This window comes from Chlorocebus sabaeus, chromosome 1, assembly GCF_047675955.1.
Source record: "Chlorocebus sabaeus isolate Y175 chromosome 1, mChlSab1.0.hap1, whole genome shotgun sequence".
NCBI lineage: Eukaryota > Metazoa > Chordata > Mammalia > Primates > Cercopithecidae > Chlorocebus > Chlorocebus sabaeus.
Genome location: NC_132904.1, coordinates 29,531,207 through 29,549,417, shown reverse-complemented (window position 1 = coordinate 29,549,417; position 18,211 = coordinate 29,531,207). Strand labels below are relative to the sequence as shown.

Here is an 18,211-nt window from a genome sequence, read left to right as displayed (position 1 = left end):
AGAGTGAGACTCCATCTCAAAAAAAAAAAAAAAAAAAAGAAAGAAAGAAAGAAAAAAGAAAGAAAGAACTCACAAGGACAGATATTGCTTCCTCACCCAGCCCAAGCTTGACCACATGGCATGGCATTTAACGTGTGTCTTCTCATTGTAACTGGAGTCCAGATGAAAAGAACATTTAATTGACCAAGCTAGTGTGAATTCTATTTTTTTCTTCCTATCTATTTTCTTTGGCTTCCAATAATTTCCCCATGGCTCACTCTCAAGGCTTGTCCTTGACTTCTGTGTCCTTTTACATAGTTTTTAGATTGCTGATCTTATGGGAGCTCAAGAATGGAGTCTAAAATATTTAATTTTGGAGGAAACAATTTAGGCAGAGATGCTGGCAGGGATCTTTCACTTTACAGACTCAGATCTCAGAAGAAAAATTTTAGATCTCTGAAAATGGGTGGCCAACATGAATGACTCTTGCAGAAACCACAAGTTGAGTCAGTACCACTGGCCATAACAGAGGGAGGGAGTTCCAGGAGTGCAGGCTACGGTGTTAATTCCATGGATGTAGAGGGAATAATGTGGCTGCAAGCCTGACTCTTTTTCTTCTGCAGGTGAAAATCATACTCTCCAACTTCTTCAAGTCCTGTGCTGAATTAGATGTGGTTACATGGTGGATAACCTTTGGAAAACCTAACCATGCCTGTGGTTTCTTATTAAGTGAACTTAGCTGTGGCGAGCTCCCAGTCCTGATCCTGGGCCACTGGCAACCAAGGCATCTATCTCAAAGGAAAGGCCATGGAATAGAGGGGTTCAGGTGGGTGTGTGTGGGTGAGTGGGAAGTTGTTCATTGCTTCTCTGTGTAACCTAAGTGAGAGCTGAAGAACAAGGGAGGGATTGAAAAAGGAAATGGTGTGGTTGTCATTATAAGAAACTGTATCTTGCCCCATTTTCAATAAACCCTCATGGGAAACTTAAGACCAAGATTGTATCAGCAGCCCGAGAACAACCATCACCTGGGTGAGGCCTGAAGCAGAGTAGCAGGACTTGCTAGATGGAGCTGGATCAGATTAAGGCATTGGGGCAAACATCTTCCACACCGACCTCATTAGCCAATGTGCCCAAATTACCTAAATTAATGATGTGTCTGGAGAAGCTCAGACCTTGGGAGCCATTTTAGTGTGGTTTTGTGCAATACTTGGGCTTATCTTGATGCAGGTGGTTCTCTTAACATGGTCCATGGACCACTGCTTTGGAACTGCCTAGAAGGTTTGATAATATGTAGACTGCAGGGCCTCATTTCAGATGGCCCAAAGCAAAGTCTCCATGAGTATAGGAATCCACATGCCAACATTCTCACAAGATACTTACTTGCAAAAAATTTAAGAACTACTAGAATCCAAAGGAGAATGAATGGCTAGAGGAGGTAAGGAGGAAAATTATATCACTGAAGCCTGGGCAGACAGGGCCCTAGGCAAACCATGTGGCTTCCTTTCTGGTGGAACGGCTGGCTGCTGAGACCAGCTGCCCCATAGAGCCAGGAGAGTCCCAGAGAAGAAGGGACTGGGGGTGGGGTGGTGCAGGTACCTACCAAACACCGTCAGAGTGAGCAGGAGATTCTTCCCCAGCTTGTCACACAGGCGCAGGCCCAGGTGCCGGTGCTTGGGTTCCTCCGAGCTGAGGTGACTGTCGTGCATTCGCACTTCCACCTGCTTGGGCATATTGTTGGCACTGGAACAGAAGTGAAGGCAGAGATTAGAGAGACTGGCACCTCCCCTATACAGTTTCAGGGGCTAGATGAGGAGGAACCTCTCCAGGCACAGTTGGAATCTGGAACCATCTGCAGGAAAGTAAAAGTAAGTGCGACTCAGGGTCACCTATAAGCAGGACAGTAGGACACACTGAGAACTGATGTGGATCCTCGCAGTAAAGGAAAGGAACACTACATGCAATGGTAGGGTCTTCCAAAGAGTTGCCCCCCATGGTAACTTAGGGAAGGAAGTTACCATGTTACAGAGCCTTTACTTGAATCTTGACCAAGGTTGCAAAGGCTAAAATAAATAGAGATCCAAATCCAGATAGGTCTGGCTCCAAAACCTGAGCTATTTTGTTCTTGTAACAACAGCAAAAAGGTGAGTCATACTTGAGTTACATCAACTTTAAAATGTCTCCAAGCTCAAGCCTTCCCCATCCTGACATGTGAAAGTCACAAATGTTGATCATCCAAGCTTTACCTCTTTTTTGGAAAAGATAGTTTATATAGTAAAAAAAAAAAAAAAAAAAAAAAAAAATCAACCTATTGTGATTGTGGCTTTTAAAAGGTCACCTACATTATCAAGACTACTAAACTGGCCAAGAGCTAATACCACTTAGAATCTAGAAGTATGGTTTTAAGAAGTATTTTGATCACCTCCAGCTATGGTTGCAGTCAAGCCCTTTTCTGGGTAAACCCCAGGTAAGCCTAAGCCATCCTGGGAGTCTGCCCAAAGGAGCCCTTGCTGGGGTAATGGGCATACTTCTCCGTCCTCAGCTTTGTCATTTCCCTGGCCAATAATATTCCAGATGTAAGCTTGGGGATTGCCATAGGGAGGCCAGTTTTTCACTTTCATATCTTAGGACATTTTTTAGCTGCTGTTTACAATCACCATCATTTGATAAAAGAAAAAAAAAAATAAGCCTTTCACACCTAGAAAGAGAGGTGTCTCTGAACAGATGACAGTGCCTTCAAGACAGGGAGGTGTTGCCCTTATCCAGATAGTCTTGTCATAGACTGGAGAAAATTTCCTTTGGAACCAACACCAAGCTGCAGACCAGTGTTTTGAAATAACTGGTTATAATGGGAATAGTGCGGGTTTTGGAGCCAGAGGGCCTTGGCTTCAAATCCTGACTCCAACTCTTGCTAGTTATGTGGGGTGTAGAAAGAAAAGCCTGATGCCTACTTCATAAAAGTTAAACAAAAATATGCTAACAAAGCACCTTTCTCCAGTGTACACAAAGAAGAGACACTTAACACCCATCAACTTCATGACAAGGATGACATTTTGTTCAGGGGGCTTACCCACTTGCCCTGCCATTCCAGCAAGATACCAAGACCTAAGCTTCCAGTCTCAGAGTTAAGACCTGGAACCCAAATACAACTACTTGCTTTTTCATAACAGGCTGCCTAATATACTCGCTACCCAAATGTTTTAAAATTAGGAATAACGTTGCATGATCAGATGAGAATGTTAGTCAAAATATAAGCTTCTTAGTCTCCCCTTAATGGCTGAATTTTCTACTCATCTAGTTAATTTCTGAGGCAACTTCTGGTTTCCTGACATATGTGTGCACTAACAATCCCTCAGACCGTCTGAAAAAGAAAATAGGGTATGACTGCCCACAGCAGGTGGGTAAGGGCCTTTCTGATCAGCGAGCAATAAATACCACTTCCTCCTATCACCAAGTGAAACAGACAGAAAATTCACTTTACAACACAGCAGGGGGAAATGATCAAAATGATCTTTTTAACATGGATAGACCATATTTCTATGTTTACAGTGGGATCTTTTTCCATTTTTAAACATGTCTCCAGCCAGTAATATGAAGCTCTAAAGCAGGAAATGTCGAACAAAGAATGGAGGTAGTATGTGTTCTGAAATGGTGAATGTATTTCCTTAGCCAGCTCTTGGCCAAACTCTCCAGTCCCCTTGAGATCATTAATCTCCTTGCCTTCTGCTTCATTTGAATCCCTCCTGCCATTGAAATGAGAATCAGGCACATGGTTGGTATTCAAGTAAAACTAGGAAGTATTTAAAGCAACCATTCTGGCAAGATCCATATGATGTAATGGAAGTGTCAGGCATCAAAACAGCCATGTCAAAGTGAAAACACACAAACATTAGGTTAGCATACACACCCAACCCGACAACATGGTTGGATGCCTGTGCCACACATTTCTTTGTTGTACAATATTGCTGCCTCTTTAATGGTTTGTTTTTTAGGCCATAACAAAATGTCCCTGAAGTCCTGAATCAAAATAGCCACATCAAAGTGACTACATCAAAATACTGTAAACCCACAAATATTTATTGAGAGAATTTCCGTGAGTTGCCCTCTTGGAATTAAACAGATATGGAAGACTTGTAAGAGTCCCTGATGCTTGCACATAGAAAATAATTTTAAAGGTAATTCAGGGACTCATCTTGCAGCTGGAAACACAGAGAGTCCCCCAAGAACTCTCTGTAAAAATTCTGACTAATCTAAAATTTCCAACTATTCTAATTAGTCTAACTAATCACTACATCTCCCAGAACACAAAGAGAGACTGACATGGGAATTATCACGTAATATAGCATGATTATATAATGTATATAGAATATTATATAATATAGAGCTGCTTCTAAGCCTATACACCTTTAGAATAAGATGTAAGTTTTTAAAAGTGTGTTCACACAAACAGCTATATAAATGCTGATTGCAAACACACCTGGTAACAGTGACAATAACAGGGATAACTTATATTTATTGAGTGTTCTCTATGTGTCAGATACTATACTCAGTAATGGGTATGGTACAATCTTTACTCTTAAAGAGCCTTTATTCAGAGAGAAAACATAAAGCACGTTGTACTGTAATTGTCTGCTTTATGTACAGGCCCTGAGCAAGCTTGCAAAGGAGTCTATGGGAAATCATAAGAACAATGCCTAACCCAGGTTCAGGGAAGAGGAAGGGATGTTCAAGAAGGGGTTCCAGAAGGGGCCAAGACCTGAGTCAGCTCTTGAAGGAAGGATTTAATTTAAATGCCTACATTCTCCACCAGTCTATGAACCCCAGGAGGGCAAGATTGTGATCTTTAACACCTAGTACTGAGAGCTTAATCAATGTTTGCCAAGAGAAATTGAGAATTGAAAAGTAGCTCTAAAATGGCCCCTTGCTTGCCCCTGGGAATAAGGCCCTTCTGCAGACAGACTGGTAGCATGCCACTTCAGTCAGATTCTGGCCATTCTTGCATTTATTCCACAAATTTCTAGTGGGCCCATATTACAGGCCCCATACTGTTGTCAATGTTAAAGATATTGCAATAAACAAAAAGAGCCCTTGATATCATGGAGTGTGCACTTTAGTGAGAGAACAAATACATAGATATATACATTTTAAGTAGTGAGAAGTGCTGGGAGGGGGGTTGTATTAGTTCATTCTCACTCTGCTAATAGACATACCCGAGACTGTGAAATTTACAAAGGAAAGAGGTTTAATTGACTCACAGTTCAGCATGGCTTGGGAAGCCTCAGGAGACTTACAATCATGGTGGAAGGGGAAGAAAATGTGTCCTTCTTCGCATGGTGGCAGCAAGGAGAAGTGCCAAGAAAAAGGGGGAAAAGCCCCTTATAAAACCACCAGATATCGTGATAACTCACTCACTATCATGAAAACAGCATGAGGGTAACTGCCCCCATGTTTCAGGTATCTCCCACGGAGTCCTTTCCAAGACACATGGGGATTACGGGAGCTACAATTCAAGATGAGATTTGGGTGGGAACACAGCCAAACCATATCAAGGGTGAAGGAGAAGGATAGCAGTGTGTGGGGAGGCAGCGTGATTTTGTATCAAGTGTCAGGGGAAGGCGTCTATGATGAAGGGACATTTGAATAGAAACCTAGAAGAAATGAGGGGTCTCCTCAAGTATTTTATGCAATTTGTCTAGAGCTTAGCAAATAAATGGAACATACACAATTTGGAAATCTGTCTTACTACCTAGATCCCAAAGCTCCCACCCAGATGCACACCCTGGGGTCCACGTGTTGATTTTTACATGGATTCAAATGAATATGTAATAAGTAATACTGGGTCCTATCACCATCATGAATATTATGAGGGTGTAAATGACTATCCCAGCTCCCCCTAAGAGAAACAGTTACCAGGAAAAGGTGAGTTGGATATAGGTGGAAAGCCTAAGGTCACAGCAGCCAGCAGATTTGCTCCCATGGCAATAAGCAGAAAGTGCCAACTCTGGTCTGGGAAGTCCATTGGATACACAGTAAGCTGTCCAGTGTGCACACTTACCCCTTTACTAATAGTCCCTTCCTACATCCTGTGGCTGTGCACACAGAACAAAGCAATAAAACCCAGGTGGGATTTGGGTCCACCAAATCCATCAAGGCTAGTGCTCTCTGACACTGCCTGCCATCCGTGTTTCTACTTGAGTGCCTCCTGAATGGAGGAATATTAGCAATGCAATGCCTTAATGTTGGAAGTTCCAGTGCGCCAACTCAGACCGATCTCTCGAATGGCCTCCACTGCCCAACAAAGTAAGGCCATGTGGTGGGACAGCTGTTGGGGGATAATTAAAAACTTTTAACAATGAGCCTATAATTTCCTTCAGCCTTAGCCTCTCCATTGAATTATTTAAACAGCTGTTAATTTTGCAATCCTTGCCCAGTTCTTTCTCATGCAAATCCACGTGAGTCCTGTTTCAAGGCAAGCTCAGCTTATCGTGCAAATCATCCTCTGTGACTCAGAAGGGAACGTGTAATGGGGCTAACGCTAAGTTTTAAACTATTCTCAGAACCTGCTTTTCATTAGCATTCAATTTCTCTTGCTTTGCCAAGAGCCTCTAATAATAGGCTCATTAGATGTGGTGTTGGATTCAGATTTCCTGCAGCACACTTCAGTGTCGCCTTAGCTGGCACCAAACTCTTTTTTCCACCTTCACTGATTTGATGAGGTGGCAACAGAACACTCCCCAGGGAGCCTAAAAGCAACTGGTGTGTTTCTCCTGGAGGATGTGTGTGGGGTTTGCAATGGTCTTCACCCACCTGTCTTTCCACTGCTGACATCTAACCTCCCCTCTCTGGCCCCAGGCTTCAGGATCTGGGGAGGTACTGGGGAGACAATGATGTCCAGAAATTGCACTACTGGAAGACACTAGGTCACCCTAGTATCAAGAACAAAAACAGTGCTCATAGCAGGGCCTCTCGCCTAAGACAGTTGTTGTATTTGGATAAGAAAAATGGAAATACCAGTGATGTCAGCTCGAGCACCAAGAACAAGGAGGTAGAGATTTCAGCTTTGATTGTCCCACATCCAGGATATCCCTGGCTCCCTGAAGAATGCCACCCCTGCTGTAAAAGGGCCTGAAACTCTAAGACTTTCTGGCATTTCCAACAGCCTGCAAGCCCCTCCACCCTTCCTAGATCCTGTGAGACCTGCCTTAACTGTGTCAAAGATGCTTACCCACCAAGATGTCAGTCTCTCTCTGACAGATACTGTGTTGTCACAGATCCTGCAAATGAAACTTAAAGGGTCACAGCCTCTAAAGTCTCTTTCAGTCCCTTCTTCTATTCATTGTGTCTTCACAGTGTTCATTTGCAAAATCACAGAATTACCTTCTTGTCCTGCTGGTGAGGCACTCCAGACTTCACAAACCTCATTTCTACAGCTTCTTTCAGTCCATTCGAGGGGCTGGTTAAATAACAGTTTATAGCTATCCTGAATCATGATGGTATTGGGTCAGGATAGGACTGGAAGTCAGGAAGTCTGTGTTCTAATTCCAGGACTGCTGCTCAATGGGTGTGTCAGGGGAAAAGTATGAGGATAAAATGGATGTAACGTTACCTTCCGTGATCAACAGACAGTAGGGTAAACTGCTATGAGATGATAAAAACACACTCTTAATGTAAGATATCAATAAGGTTTAAGTATCAATTTTGGCCCATTTTTATTTTTTAGGTCCCATTCTCTTAATCTATAAAATAAGAGGGTCGAATTGGAAATTCTTTAACATTATAAAATTCTGTGATTCTCTAATTCTCCAGGGAGGGAAAAGGATGGTAATAGCATTCAGTTCCAGAGATGTGGATTCCATTCTAGCTACCCATGATGGAATAAGCCTAGAGCTGACCATGAAGACAAGTTATTTCATTTACCATGAGATAGCCCAGTAGCTACACCACAACCCTCACAGGGAAAGGCAGAGATGAGACACAAACCAACAGCAACCACAACAACAACCTTTGGTGTTCCTTTTAACCTTCCTTATGTCTGCTACGGAAGCATTGTTTTCTAGGGCCAATAAAGCTGGGTTGGGATGAAATTCAGCACACAATTCAGACGTGAGCATCTTCTAATTCCTCATCCATCCTCACCCATTCTCAGGTCTAGATTTCTAACATGGGCAAGTCAATGCCTTGGGAACAGTCAAACAGGTAAACTGGCATTGGGACCGGCCAACTGCTAAACTCACCACTAAGCCATTGAGAGACCACCTACATCAGGCACAGTCAACTTCTGTGGAACTGGTGAGGTGGCACTCAGAAAAGACAAGACGAGAAATCGAAGGAGAAGAGCCTCTTTTTCCATATCACTTCCTAAGTGCAATGGTCCAAGCCAGCTAATGCCATGAATGGCAGGTATACAGCCAGTTGAGACTTCAGGTGTCTACACACAAACTGCAAAGACAAAGTAGCAGGAGACAAAATTTTCAAGGGATGAATAAAAATTGTATTTGTTTGGCTCAGAAACAGATGTTAAAACACCAGCTCTGATTAGTAACTGTCAGAAGGCAAGTTGGTGGAATACAATCACATAATTACATGGCCATTGATTCTTGGTTAAAATGTCCCTTTTCTGGCAGTGGCTGAGACAAGACATTTAGTCTTTTGGACAAACGATGCAACTCATTGCATCATTATAGAGCTCCGATAAGATAATATCTATGAAAGCACTGAGAGAGTATCTGATATATAGTAGATACTCAATTTTAATATCCTCTCTTTGTCTGAAATCCCTCATATGATGCAAAATGACCAGTAAGAGAGTTTACTCACTGTTGAGTTTTAGTAAATCTCCCTGCCAATACATTGGTGCTTGTGCCTTTTACAAACAGAAAGTCTCAGAGGGTCCAGAGTGGGTGAGGGTCTGGGAAGATCCCACTGCCATCAGCCTCCCTACGATAGAATGACTGAATAACCTCTCAAAGAACATCAGGAGTACAACCTTAAGGATATGGCCTCTGGACTTCTATGAAATCCTTCCCCAGGCAGAGACTTAGGCAGCTTTGACCCAACAAATTTCCTTATTTCCAGATAGACTCACCACCCCAAACAGAAATAAGACACCAAGGAACAATCAACCTCCAGGGCCCAATGAGAGACTGGGGTGGGGTGTTTTATCATCTCAAATTGGGAACCTCTTCTAAAAATAAAGATTATGCCATGGCTCAGGAACACACTGGCCAGCCCAGTCCCCAAAGGCCTGTCAATTCTGAAGTAATGGCTACCCATCTCTGGTTCATGGAACAACACAAAAATACATGTGATAACTTCACACAACATCAACAAGATGAGGAAGATTCACGTGGCATGCACTCTGGCTTTTGAGCCAGGGGCAACTTGACCCCTTTCCAGATGAATAAGCCAGCTTGTCTTGAAGCAAACCATCTCTGCTAGCTAAACATCCTCCACCCACTCTCCAAACCAGCCTTCTTAGACCAACTTTCATTCCTTCCAAATAACTCTGGGCATGACTTCCCTCAGGAGCCTTTGATGACTTGACTCCCAAGTTTGCTTTGTAGATGTAGTTTACCATGTCACCCATGCTCTCAAGGCATTTTTCACAGTTTACTCGTATATTTTCCCCACTAGAACATAAACTCTTTGAGGACAAACCGTGTCTTATTTGACTCTGTCTCCACCATGCCTAGCATCCTCCAGGCACATAGTATATGCTAAATTAGTGTATGTTGCATGAAGGAATGGATGATTATGTTAAAAATATGTTCTTGTCACAGGTTCTTTGTGACACTCCATTATAAGAGGTAGTGGTCCAGAAGGCTAACAAATCTGAGAAGAGGAGAGAAATGAGAGAAGGAAGGTAAGAAATGGTTTCAAGTGGGGAAGTCCCATCCTGTAAAAAACAGGGGGGGCGGGTGCAGTGGTTCACTCCTGTAATCTCAAAACTTTGGGAGGCTGAGGCAGGTAGATCGCCTGAGGTCAGGAGTTTCAGACCAGCCTGGCCAACACAGCGAAACCCTGTCTCTACTAAAAATACAAAAAATTAGCTGGGCATGGTGGCAGAAGCCTGTAATCCCAGCTACTCAGGAGGCTGAGGCAGGAGAATCGCTTGAACCCAGGAGGTGGAGGTTGCAGTGAGCCGAGATCACACCATTGCACTCCAGTCTGGGCAACAAGTGTGAAACTCTATCTCAAAAAACAAAAAGAAAGAAAGAAGAAAACAAGCAGCGAACACCTGCATTGAGAAAAACAGTGTGTAGCAGAAATGGGCAGCATCTCAGCAGGGCTGGTTCTTTTCTGCTGGTGGTTGTGATCCAGCTGCCCTGACCAAGGTATGGTGGTCTCAGTGCTCCCAGCACTCTTGAGGTAAGATGGAACGAGGAACCACTCTAGGTTCCCCCAACAAGGCTTTTGGGGAAACTGATAAGGACCTGGGAAGATGCACTGGTCCCTGAAGAATCTCTTAGGACCCAACTACTAAGCATCAGCATCTCTAAATTGGACCCTCCAAAATGTGGTCCCACTGCCAGAAAGCATGAGTACTTATTCCCCTTCCAAGAGTCACTGGAACCCTGATCTTGAGGTTAAAAGAGCTCAAGATTTGGCCCTCAGGCCTGGGAGGTTCTTCTAGCCTCTGAAGCTTCTCAAACTGAGCCTTTCCAATCAGTCTGCCATAATGAGTGACTAGGATGTTGACTAAGAGGTGGTTCAATTAGCTGCAGTGCCTTCAGGCACTAGGCAGAAACTGGGTGAGGTGCTGTATACCTTAGCCTGGATTGGGTCTTTTGATCACACTTTACGATTGCTTTTCTTCAGTGCAGCCTGTCTCTTTTTTCTTCCTTCTAGATTGAGCAGCCAACCACGCAATGTAGCATCAATCCCAAGCAAGAAGGCAAGTCACTATCATGACCTCGCAAATTGCAAGATTTACCACGGCAGGCATTCAAAATGCCACACAATGCTTTTGTGAGATGATTTTAAGGGCTTCCTCAAAGGTTCCCTGAAGACCTTCAAAGTCACCCACTTCTGGCTCCCAGAGACCCAAATTTTCTCCTTGAGAGAACTATCCCTTTTGATTCCACCCAAAGACACAGATTTAAGCCAGAAACGTATGGAAAAAGCAACCCATTCACTGACACCTTAGTGTAAAGGAGATTCTCAATCCATCCCCCAAAATAGAATTGTCTGGAGGAACCCCTTAATATAGGTCCTGGACAGAACTGTATCTGGAAGTCAAACAAAAGGAGATGTCAAAACATAAATGACGTAAACTTTGCCAACTGCCTACCATTGCCAGGATCAGTCTCGAAGTCAACTGTTGAAATTCTGAGGCCTCCACAGCGTTTCTTGAATGCTAGCAATTTTATTCTCTTTTTTATCCTTTTTAATCCAGATGCTTATTTCACATGAGTGTTCAGTTTGTGGAAATTAATCACACCATTCATGTAAGATTTGTGTGCTTTTTTGTCTGAGTGCTATACTTGAGTTAAAATTTGAAAAACAGTCAAATTAAATTATGGTGTTAGAAGTAAATACATACAGTGTATCTATCTTTGGCCCTAAATGGCTGATTCATACTGGTGGGTTTCCCAGCAAAAGAACAGGTACTAATTTTGTCCAAAGAACACCTTATACTTTGGGAACATGTAACCATCTCCTTCAGATGAGGCAAAACAGCAGGGCCTTAAGGTAGTCCAGGTTATAACAGAGTGACCTGACTGGCCAAAGAAGAAGCTTGTGGCCTTCATCTTCTTTCTACTCTTCCATGCCCATAACAGCAAAGAACTCTCATACATTTCCTTTCTTGTCTTCCATAACAGGAACCCAGGCAGGTTCTTCCTGTGTTCATCTTTCAATTGTGAACAATAACCAACATTTCATCAGTTTAACTTTCTAACAAATAAACTAATAATAACATTTGTGTCGTTTAAAAGGCCTTTTTGCATTCATTAAGAGTTAATGACATTCCTGAGAGGGAAGGATTATTCTATCTTAGAAATGAAAAGACAGAAGCCCCAGAAGACTCTGAAACTTGCCCAAGCTCATGAAGCTTAGAAATAGCAGAGTTAAACCTGTGCTGTGGGTCTGCAGCAAAGTTAAACCTGTGTTGTCCTTTGCCTTTGAATCCAGTGTTTTATGGGCATACTCTTTCTAGAGGTATTTACAGAGCAATGGACACATTAGAACTACCACCTACACCAAGGCACTAGGTAGCTACTTACGAGACTTGCATTCTAGCACGTGGAGAGAGAAGATAGAGACAGGAGGTGCTGCTAAACAAGAGAAAGGGCAAGTGAGCTCTGGGAAGCTATGGCCTTGTTGTCTGTCTTGGACAATCCATGCTGCTGGTGCCATGGCCCCAGATGTACCATCATGAGAAAATGGCAGCCACTCAACCAACTCCTCCCTTCAGGCAACCAGGGCACACAGGAACCATCCTATTCCCGCTGACTTAGCCAGCACTTGCTGCTGTGAAATAACCTCAAGGGTTCAATCCAACTCTGGTCCTTCACCAGGAAGGACTCCCCCACCAGAAGGACCCTAATGTCTGGTAACTGGTAATAACAAGAATAATAATGATGACAATAATGATGACAGCAGCTAACATTTACTCAAAACTAACTTCATACCAGGTATTTTTCTAAGTCTTCTTATGTATGAACTTATTTAATTCTCACAATAACCTCAGGAGATAGGTACTAGTATCAGCAACTTTTACTGAAGGAATAACGAGGTCATCGAATGGTTAAGTTACTTGCTCGATGTCACAAAGGTAATAGATGGTAGAGCTAGGATTTGATCCCTGTCAGTCCTGGACTTGGAAGAATTGGTCAGCCCACTCTTCCTCCAGTCTGAGAAAACTTGCTCTTTCTATTAGGCAATTTCATGCTAGCAATACACATTGAAACTGAACATTTGGCCAAAAAAGTGATTTTGCTGTCGGGGGATGGGGAGGATTCCAGAGAGAAGAAAGGTAACATCTAGTCCAAACCAGAGCCTGCTCCAAGAGCTATATGGAACAGTCATGGAATCCTAGAATTTCTGGATTACAGAGGCTTCCTGTCCCCTCTAAGCCTCTGGACAAATGATTATCTGGTCTAGTGGCCCCAACTCTGTCTCTGGTTCACTTGTTAAAAATACAGATCTCTAAAACTTATGTCCACACAAAACACTGCACAGGGATATTTATAGTAGGTTTATTTATAATTCCCAAAACTTGGAATCAACTGAGACATTCTTCAGTAGGCAAATGGATACACCACGGTACATGCAGACAATGCAATATTATTCAGCACTGAAAAGAAGTGAACTATCCACAAAAAGACATGGAGGAAAAATAAATGCATATTACCAAGTGTGAAGAAGCCAATTTGAAAAGGCTACATACTGTACGATTCCAACTATATGACATTCTGGAAAAGGCAAAACTATGGAGGGGCATGGTGATGAATAGGTGAAGCACGGAGGATTTTCTAAGGCAATGAAAATACTTTGTATGTTACTATAATGGTAAATACATGTCATCATACATTTGTCCAAACCCACAAACGTACAACACCAAGAGCCAACCCTAATGTGAACTAAGCATTCTGCATGATAATGTGGTGTCAATGTAAGTTCATTGGTTGTGATTAATGTACCACTCTGGTGGGGGATGTTGACAGTGGGGGAGGCTGCACCTGAATGTGAGCACGGATATATGGGAACTCTCTGTACTTTCTACTCAATTTTGCTGTAAACCTAAAACTGCTCTTTAAAAAACAGTATATTAAACAAAAACAAACAAAATAAAACACAAAACAGATCTCCAAGCCCCATTCCTGAATATTCCAATTCAGCATGTCTAGATGGGGCCTAGACCTCCGGACTTTTGCAAAAGCACCCAGATGACACTGTTGCAGCCAATCCACATACCAATGTCTGGTCAATGCCTGAACAGTTGCAGTGCAGGGCAGCTTATCACTTCTACTCTAACCATCCTGCCGTTGGATAGCTTTGACTATTAAGAAGTCCTTCCTTTATGGTGAGCCCATATCTGTTTCCCTGCAGCTTCTATCCACAGGTTATTTTTCTACCCTGTGGAGCTACCTAATAATAACAGTTACCATCAGACAATGTACTGGATGCTTTACATATGTTATTTCATTGACTCCCCACAACACTCTTACAAGATAGCTACTATCATTAGTCCCTCTTTATAGATGAAAAACTGGAGATAAGAGAGAGGAGCGCATTTGCTCCAAGTCAGGCAGTTGGTGAGTAGATGAGCTGGATGGCAACCCAGCTCGGCCTGAACAAGGTGCACACACCTAATCATGACACTTACAGAAAATGAAGCTGAATTCCTTCTCAATCTACCAACCTTTGAGGCATATGAAGTTTCTGCTCAGGGTTTTCTCTTCTTCAAGTTTGTTACTATCAAGGTTAAAGCACCTCAAGCTAATTACTTGCATGTGTCTCCTAGACCTGCACACAACCTTCCAGGTAAGGGCTGGCTACTTCCCCACTCCCCTAAGCCCATCAAAGACTGCCTTTCTTGCCCTCACCCGCCAGCTCATCAGATTCTACCAGAGCTGAGGCTTTAGCACTGCCTTTGAAAAACTGAAGGGTATAGGTAACTTCACAGTAGAGAAAGAAAGTCTAGGGAGTACTGGTAATGAATAGAACCATTTATTGACTTTTTCTTCTGTACCAGTGATAGGCAGAGTAATGCCTCCACAAATGTCCATGTCCTAATCCCCAGAATCTGTGGATGTGTCAGATTACATGGCAAAGGGGCTCTAAGGCTACACGTACAAAGAAGGTTGTAAATCAGTTGACCTCAAGACAGGGAGATGTGCCTGGATTCTCGGGGTGGGACCAGTGGAATCACAGGGATTCTTATGCGTGAAAAGGGGAGGCAGGAAAGAAAGAACTGGAGGATGGCAGCATGACAAAGACACAGCCCAACGTTGCTGGCTTTAAAGATAAAGGAAAGGGCCACGAGCCAAAGCATGTGAGAAGCTTCTAGAAACCGGCAAAGGCAAGGAAACAGACTCCTCATCTGAGCCTCCAGAAAGGAATGCAGCCCTGCTGACACCTTGATTTTAGCCCAGTGAGACCCAACTCAGACTTCTGGCCTCCAGAACCATACGATAATAAGTTGTCTTGTTTTAAGCCTCTTGATTTGGGATCAGTTGTTACTGCAACAATGAGAAACTAATGTAGTACCAGACCTTATGGTAAGTGTTTTCTATACTATCTCATTTGTTTTTTACAAAAAGCCTCAGCAGAAGGTGATAGACACAGAGAGTCTCCTATCCATACCCACGCCTCTGATGCTTCTAGAAATCTGCTCAGAGAAGCAGCATGCTCAGCCAGACACCGCTTCTCAAACCTCCCTTCCTGAGACGTAGGCCGAAGTGTTCTGCTCCTCCCTTCCTCACTTCTTCCTGCCCTAGAGAAATGTAGACCAAAGTAACATCTTTCTCTCTTTAGCCGATCATGTGTTCAAAAGGTTCAGCAACACCGTGCCTCTAAATGGCTTCCATCGCCCATGGAAGCATTTCAAGGCCTCTCAGAGGACTTGTGCAGTTCCTTACTTTGGTTCCTTCTAATGAGCTGCTGGATCTGTGGTTATTGAAGTGAACTAAACATCCAGTCCCTGTTGATCCCAGCAGTCCAGTCAGCTTACTGACTGCCCAATCGCTTCTCAACTAGTTTGATCTGCTAAGTTTACAAGTGATAAACTGAGCTATCCAGTCACCCCTGAAAGGTAATGTTCTCACCAGGAGAATTTCTTCTAAAGAGAAGAATGTGTATTCTCACTCTGGTAGCTTGTGGAGACAGACTGGCTCACAGGGCTTTGGTCACAGGGCTTTGTGCTCCCTGGAGTGGTCTCATTCCCCATCCGCACACAGCTGATCAAGTATTCACTCCCCAAACAGGTCTCTTTCGCAGCTACTCCAAAAACGTAACCTTTGGCAGGGTGCAGTGAGGGGGCACAGTGGCTCACGCCTGGAATCCCAGCACTTTGGGAAGTCAAGGTGGATGGATCACCTGAGGTCAGGAGTTTGAGACCAGTCTAGCCAAAATGGTGAAACCCCATCTCTACTAAAAAAAATACAAAAAATTAGCCAGATGTGGTGGTGCATGCCTGTAATCCCAGCTACTGGGGAGGCTGAGGCAGGAGAATGACTTGAACCTGGGAGGCGGAGGCAGCAGTGAGCCGAGATGGCGCCACTGCACTCCAGCCTGAGTGACAGAATGAGACTCTGCCTCAGGAAAAAAAAAAAGCAAAAACCAAAAGCAAAAAGAAACATAACCTTTATCTATATTGTTACACTAAAAATAACAGATGTCACAGAGTTTATTCACCTTGAGGTAAGGATTCCTTTTCTTTATTGCTAAGCTAAATAAGCAGTAACTTTAACAATGTTAATGATGAAGAGTTGGAAATTTATTCTAAAACCCTTTAATTTATAGTATCATATTGTTAATCATTTAAGTTTTTCTTTCTCTCTCTCTTTTTTTTTTTTTTTCCATGAGACAGTGTCTTGCTCTGTTGCCCAAGCTGGAGTGCAGTGGCATGATCTCAGTTCACTACAACCTCTGCCTCCCAGGTTCAAGCAATTCTCATGCCTCAGCCTCCCAAGTAGCTGGGATGACAGGCGTGCACCACCATGCCAGCTAATTTTTTTTTTCTTTTTTTTTTTTTAGTAGAGACAGGGTTTTGCCATGTTGTCCAGGCTGATCTTGAACTCCTGACCTCAAGTAATCTACCTACCTTGGCCTCCCAAAGTGCTGGGATTACAGGTACGAGCCATTGCTCATTTAAGTTTTTCTTAAGTAAATTTCAATGCACTTTGTTTCAGTCTTATTATTGAAAGTTACTAAAGGGTTTTGTCCACTTATAATTATGAAACCTAGAACCCTGAGTGGCAACAATCAGATAGAACTGAGAAGTGATTGTCCTTTAGATAGGCATGGATTTTCCAGTCTGCCACAGTCCCCACCATCCCTTATTGCCTCCTTGCCACGAATGCCAAGTGTCAATTACTATTTATCATTAGGCTTCCACTGCTGTCTTTCTGAAAAGAGTGTTAAGAGGAAAGTAAACTGTTTCCTGATTTCCTGTGCATACCTGCCTGGCTCTCATTAAGTTAGCAGCCCCCGTCCCTTTTGGTTCCATCATTGTACAGATGGGAGCTTTCTTCATATGCTTAAGTAAAATCTTCAAAAAAGGAATGAAAATTTATTCACCAGGCTACAAGTAGGCAGGGAGTGATTTAACAGAGCGAATCACGTTGTTGTTACTAAAGATGTCACATAATTTAGGACTTTGAGCAAAGGTTCCCAGGGGACAGGTGTGAAAACAAAAGCAAGTGATGTGTCATATCACCTTCCTAAGAGCAGGCAGAGACGGTGCTTTAAGAATAATTGATGACTCACTAGCAGATTACAGGGGGTGGAGGAGGGCTTCACTGTCTTCTCCGCATGGCCCCTTATTAACAGTAGCCCCAAGATTAGAACTCTCTAGAGTAATGACTCAGTATGTGCTCAAATGCTGAGACATGACTTCAGCCTTTTCTTTACTAGTCTACTTTGCAGGGCAGGATGTGGAGATTTGGTGAGTTGGACTCACAGCTTGTAGAGTCTGGCTGGAGAGCAGTTTTGTTTTGTTTTGTTTTGTTTGTTTTGGTTTGTTTTGTTTTGCAACATCCCTTAACACAGACATTTCATACAATATGAGAAGTGACTATTAGTCATTTTACAGATGGGAGAACAAAGTTAAGTAACTTTCCCATTGTCAGGTAGCTAGGAGGCTAGGAGTAGACAGGTGGAAATCACACCTTGGTCTGTCTTCATCCGAAACCAACTCCTTTTCATTACAATATGGCAGCTGCAAGAACCTGATACTTTAAGATGAGAATAACATTCTTCAGTATTTCTGTATTTACAGCATCATAGACATAGCCTTCAATTGTCCAAAGTAGTTAAGAGTGTGTGCATTGATGGCAGGGAAGTGTGTGTATTGTTTTATATTGTTTTATTTTGCCACTCTCAAGTAAACTTCTCCTTCTCCAGTCTCATCAGCATACCCAACCTCAACCTCATAGCTGCTAAATCTTCACAAATACCCATAAAACGTATTTACTGAAAGCTATATTTCCCCCAAGATACTGGCCATATAGGCAGCTTCAGGCCAAGTTCTTTCCAACTTCAGCCATAGCAACCATAGTTGCACAACCAA

At 42.9% G+C, this 18,211-nt stretch overlaps 1 protein-coding gene across 2 annotated transcripts in view; it reads right to left on the bottom strand.

Moving 5' to 3' along the window:
* The window catches only part of SLC1A2 (solute carrier family 1 member 2), a 168,796-nt gene that overhangs the window by 61,093 nt on the left and 89,492 nt on the right, over nucleotides 1–18,211 (bottom strand). For both annotated transcript variants that reach the window (XM_037999521.2, XM_008002055.3), the window contains exon 2: nucleotides 1,580–1,719. In XM_037999521.2, coding sequence (XP_037855449.1) covers nucleotides 1,580–1,709 — 130 coding nt within the window. In that variant the 5' untranslated portion in view covers nucleotides 1,710–1,719. The remainder of the gene's footprint in view (nucleotides 1–1,579; nucleotides 1,720–18,211) is intronic.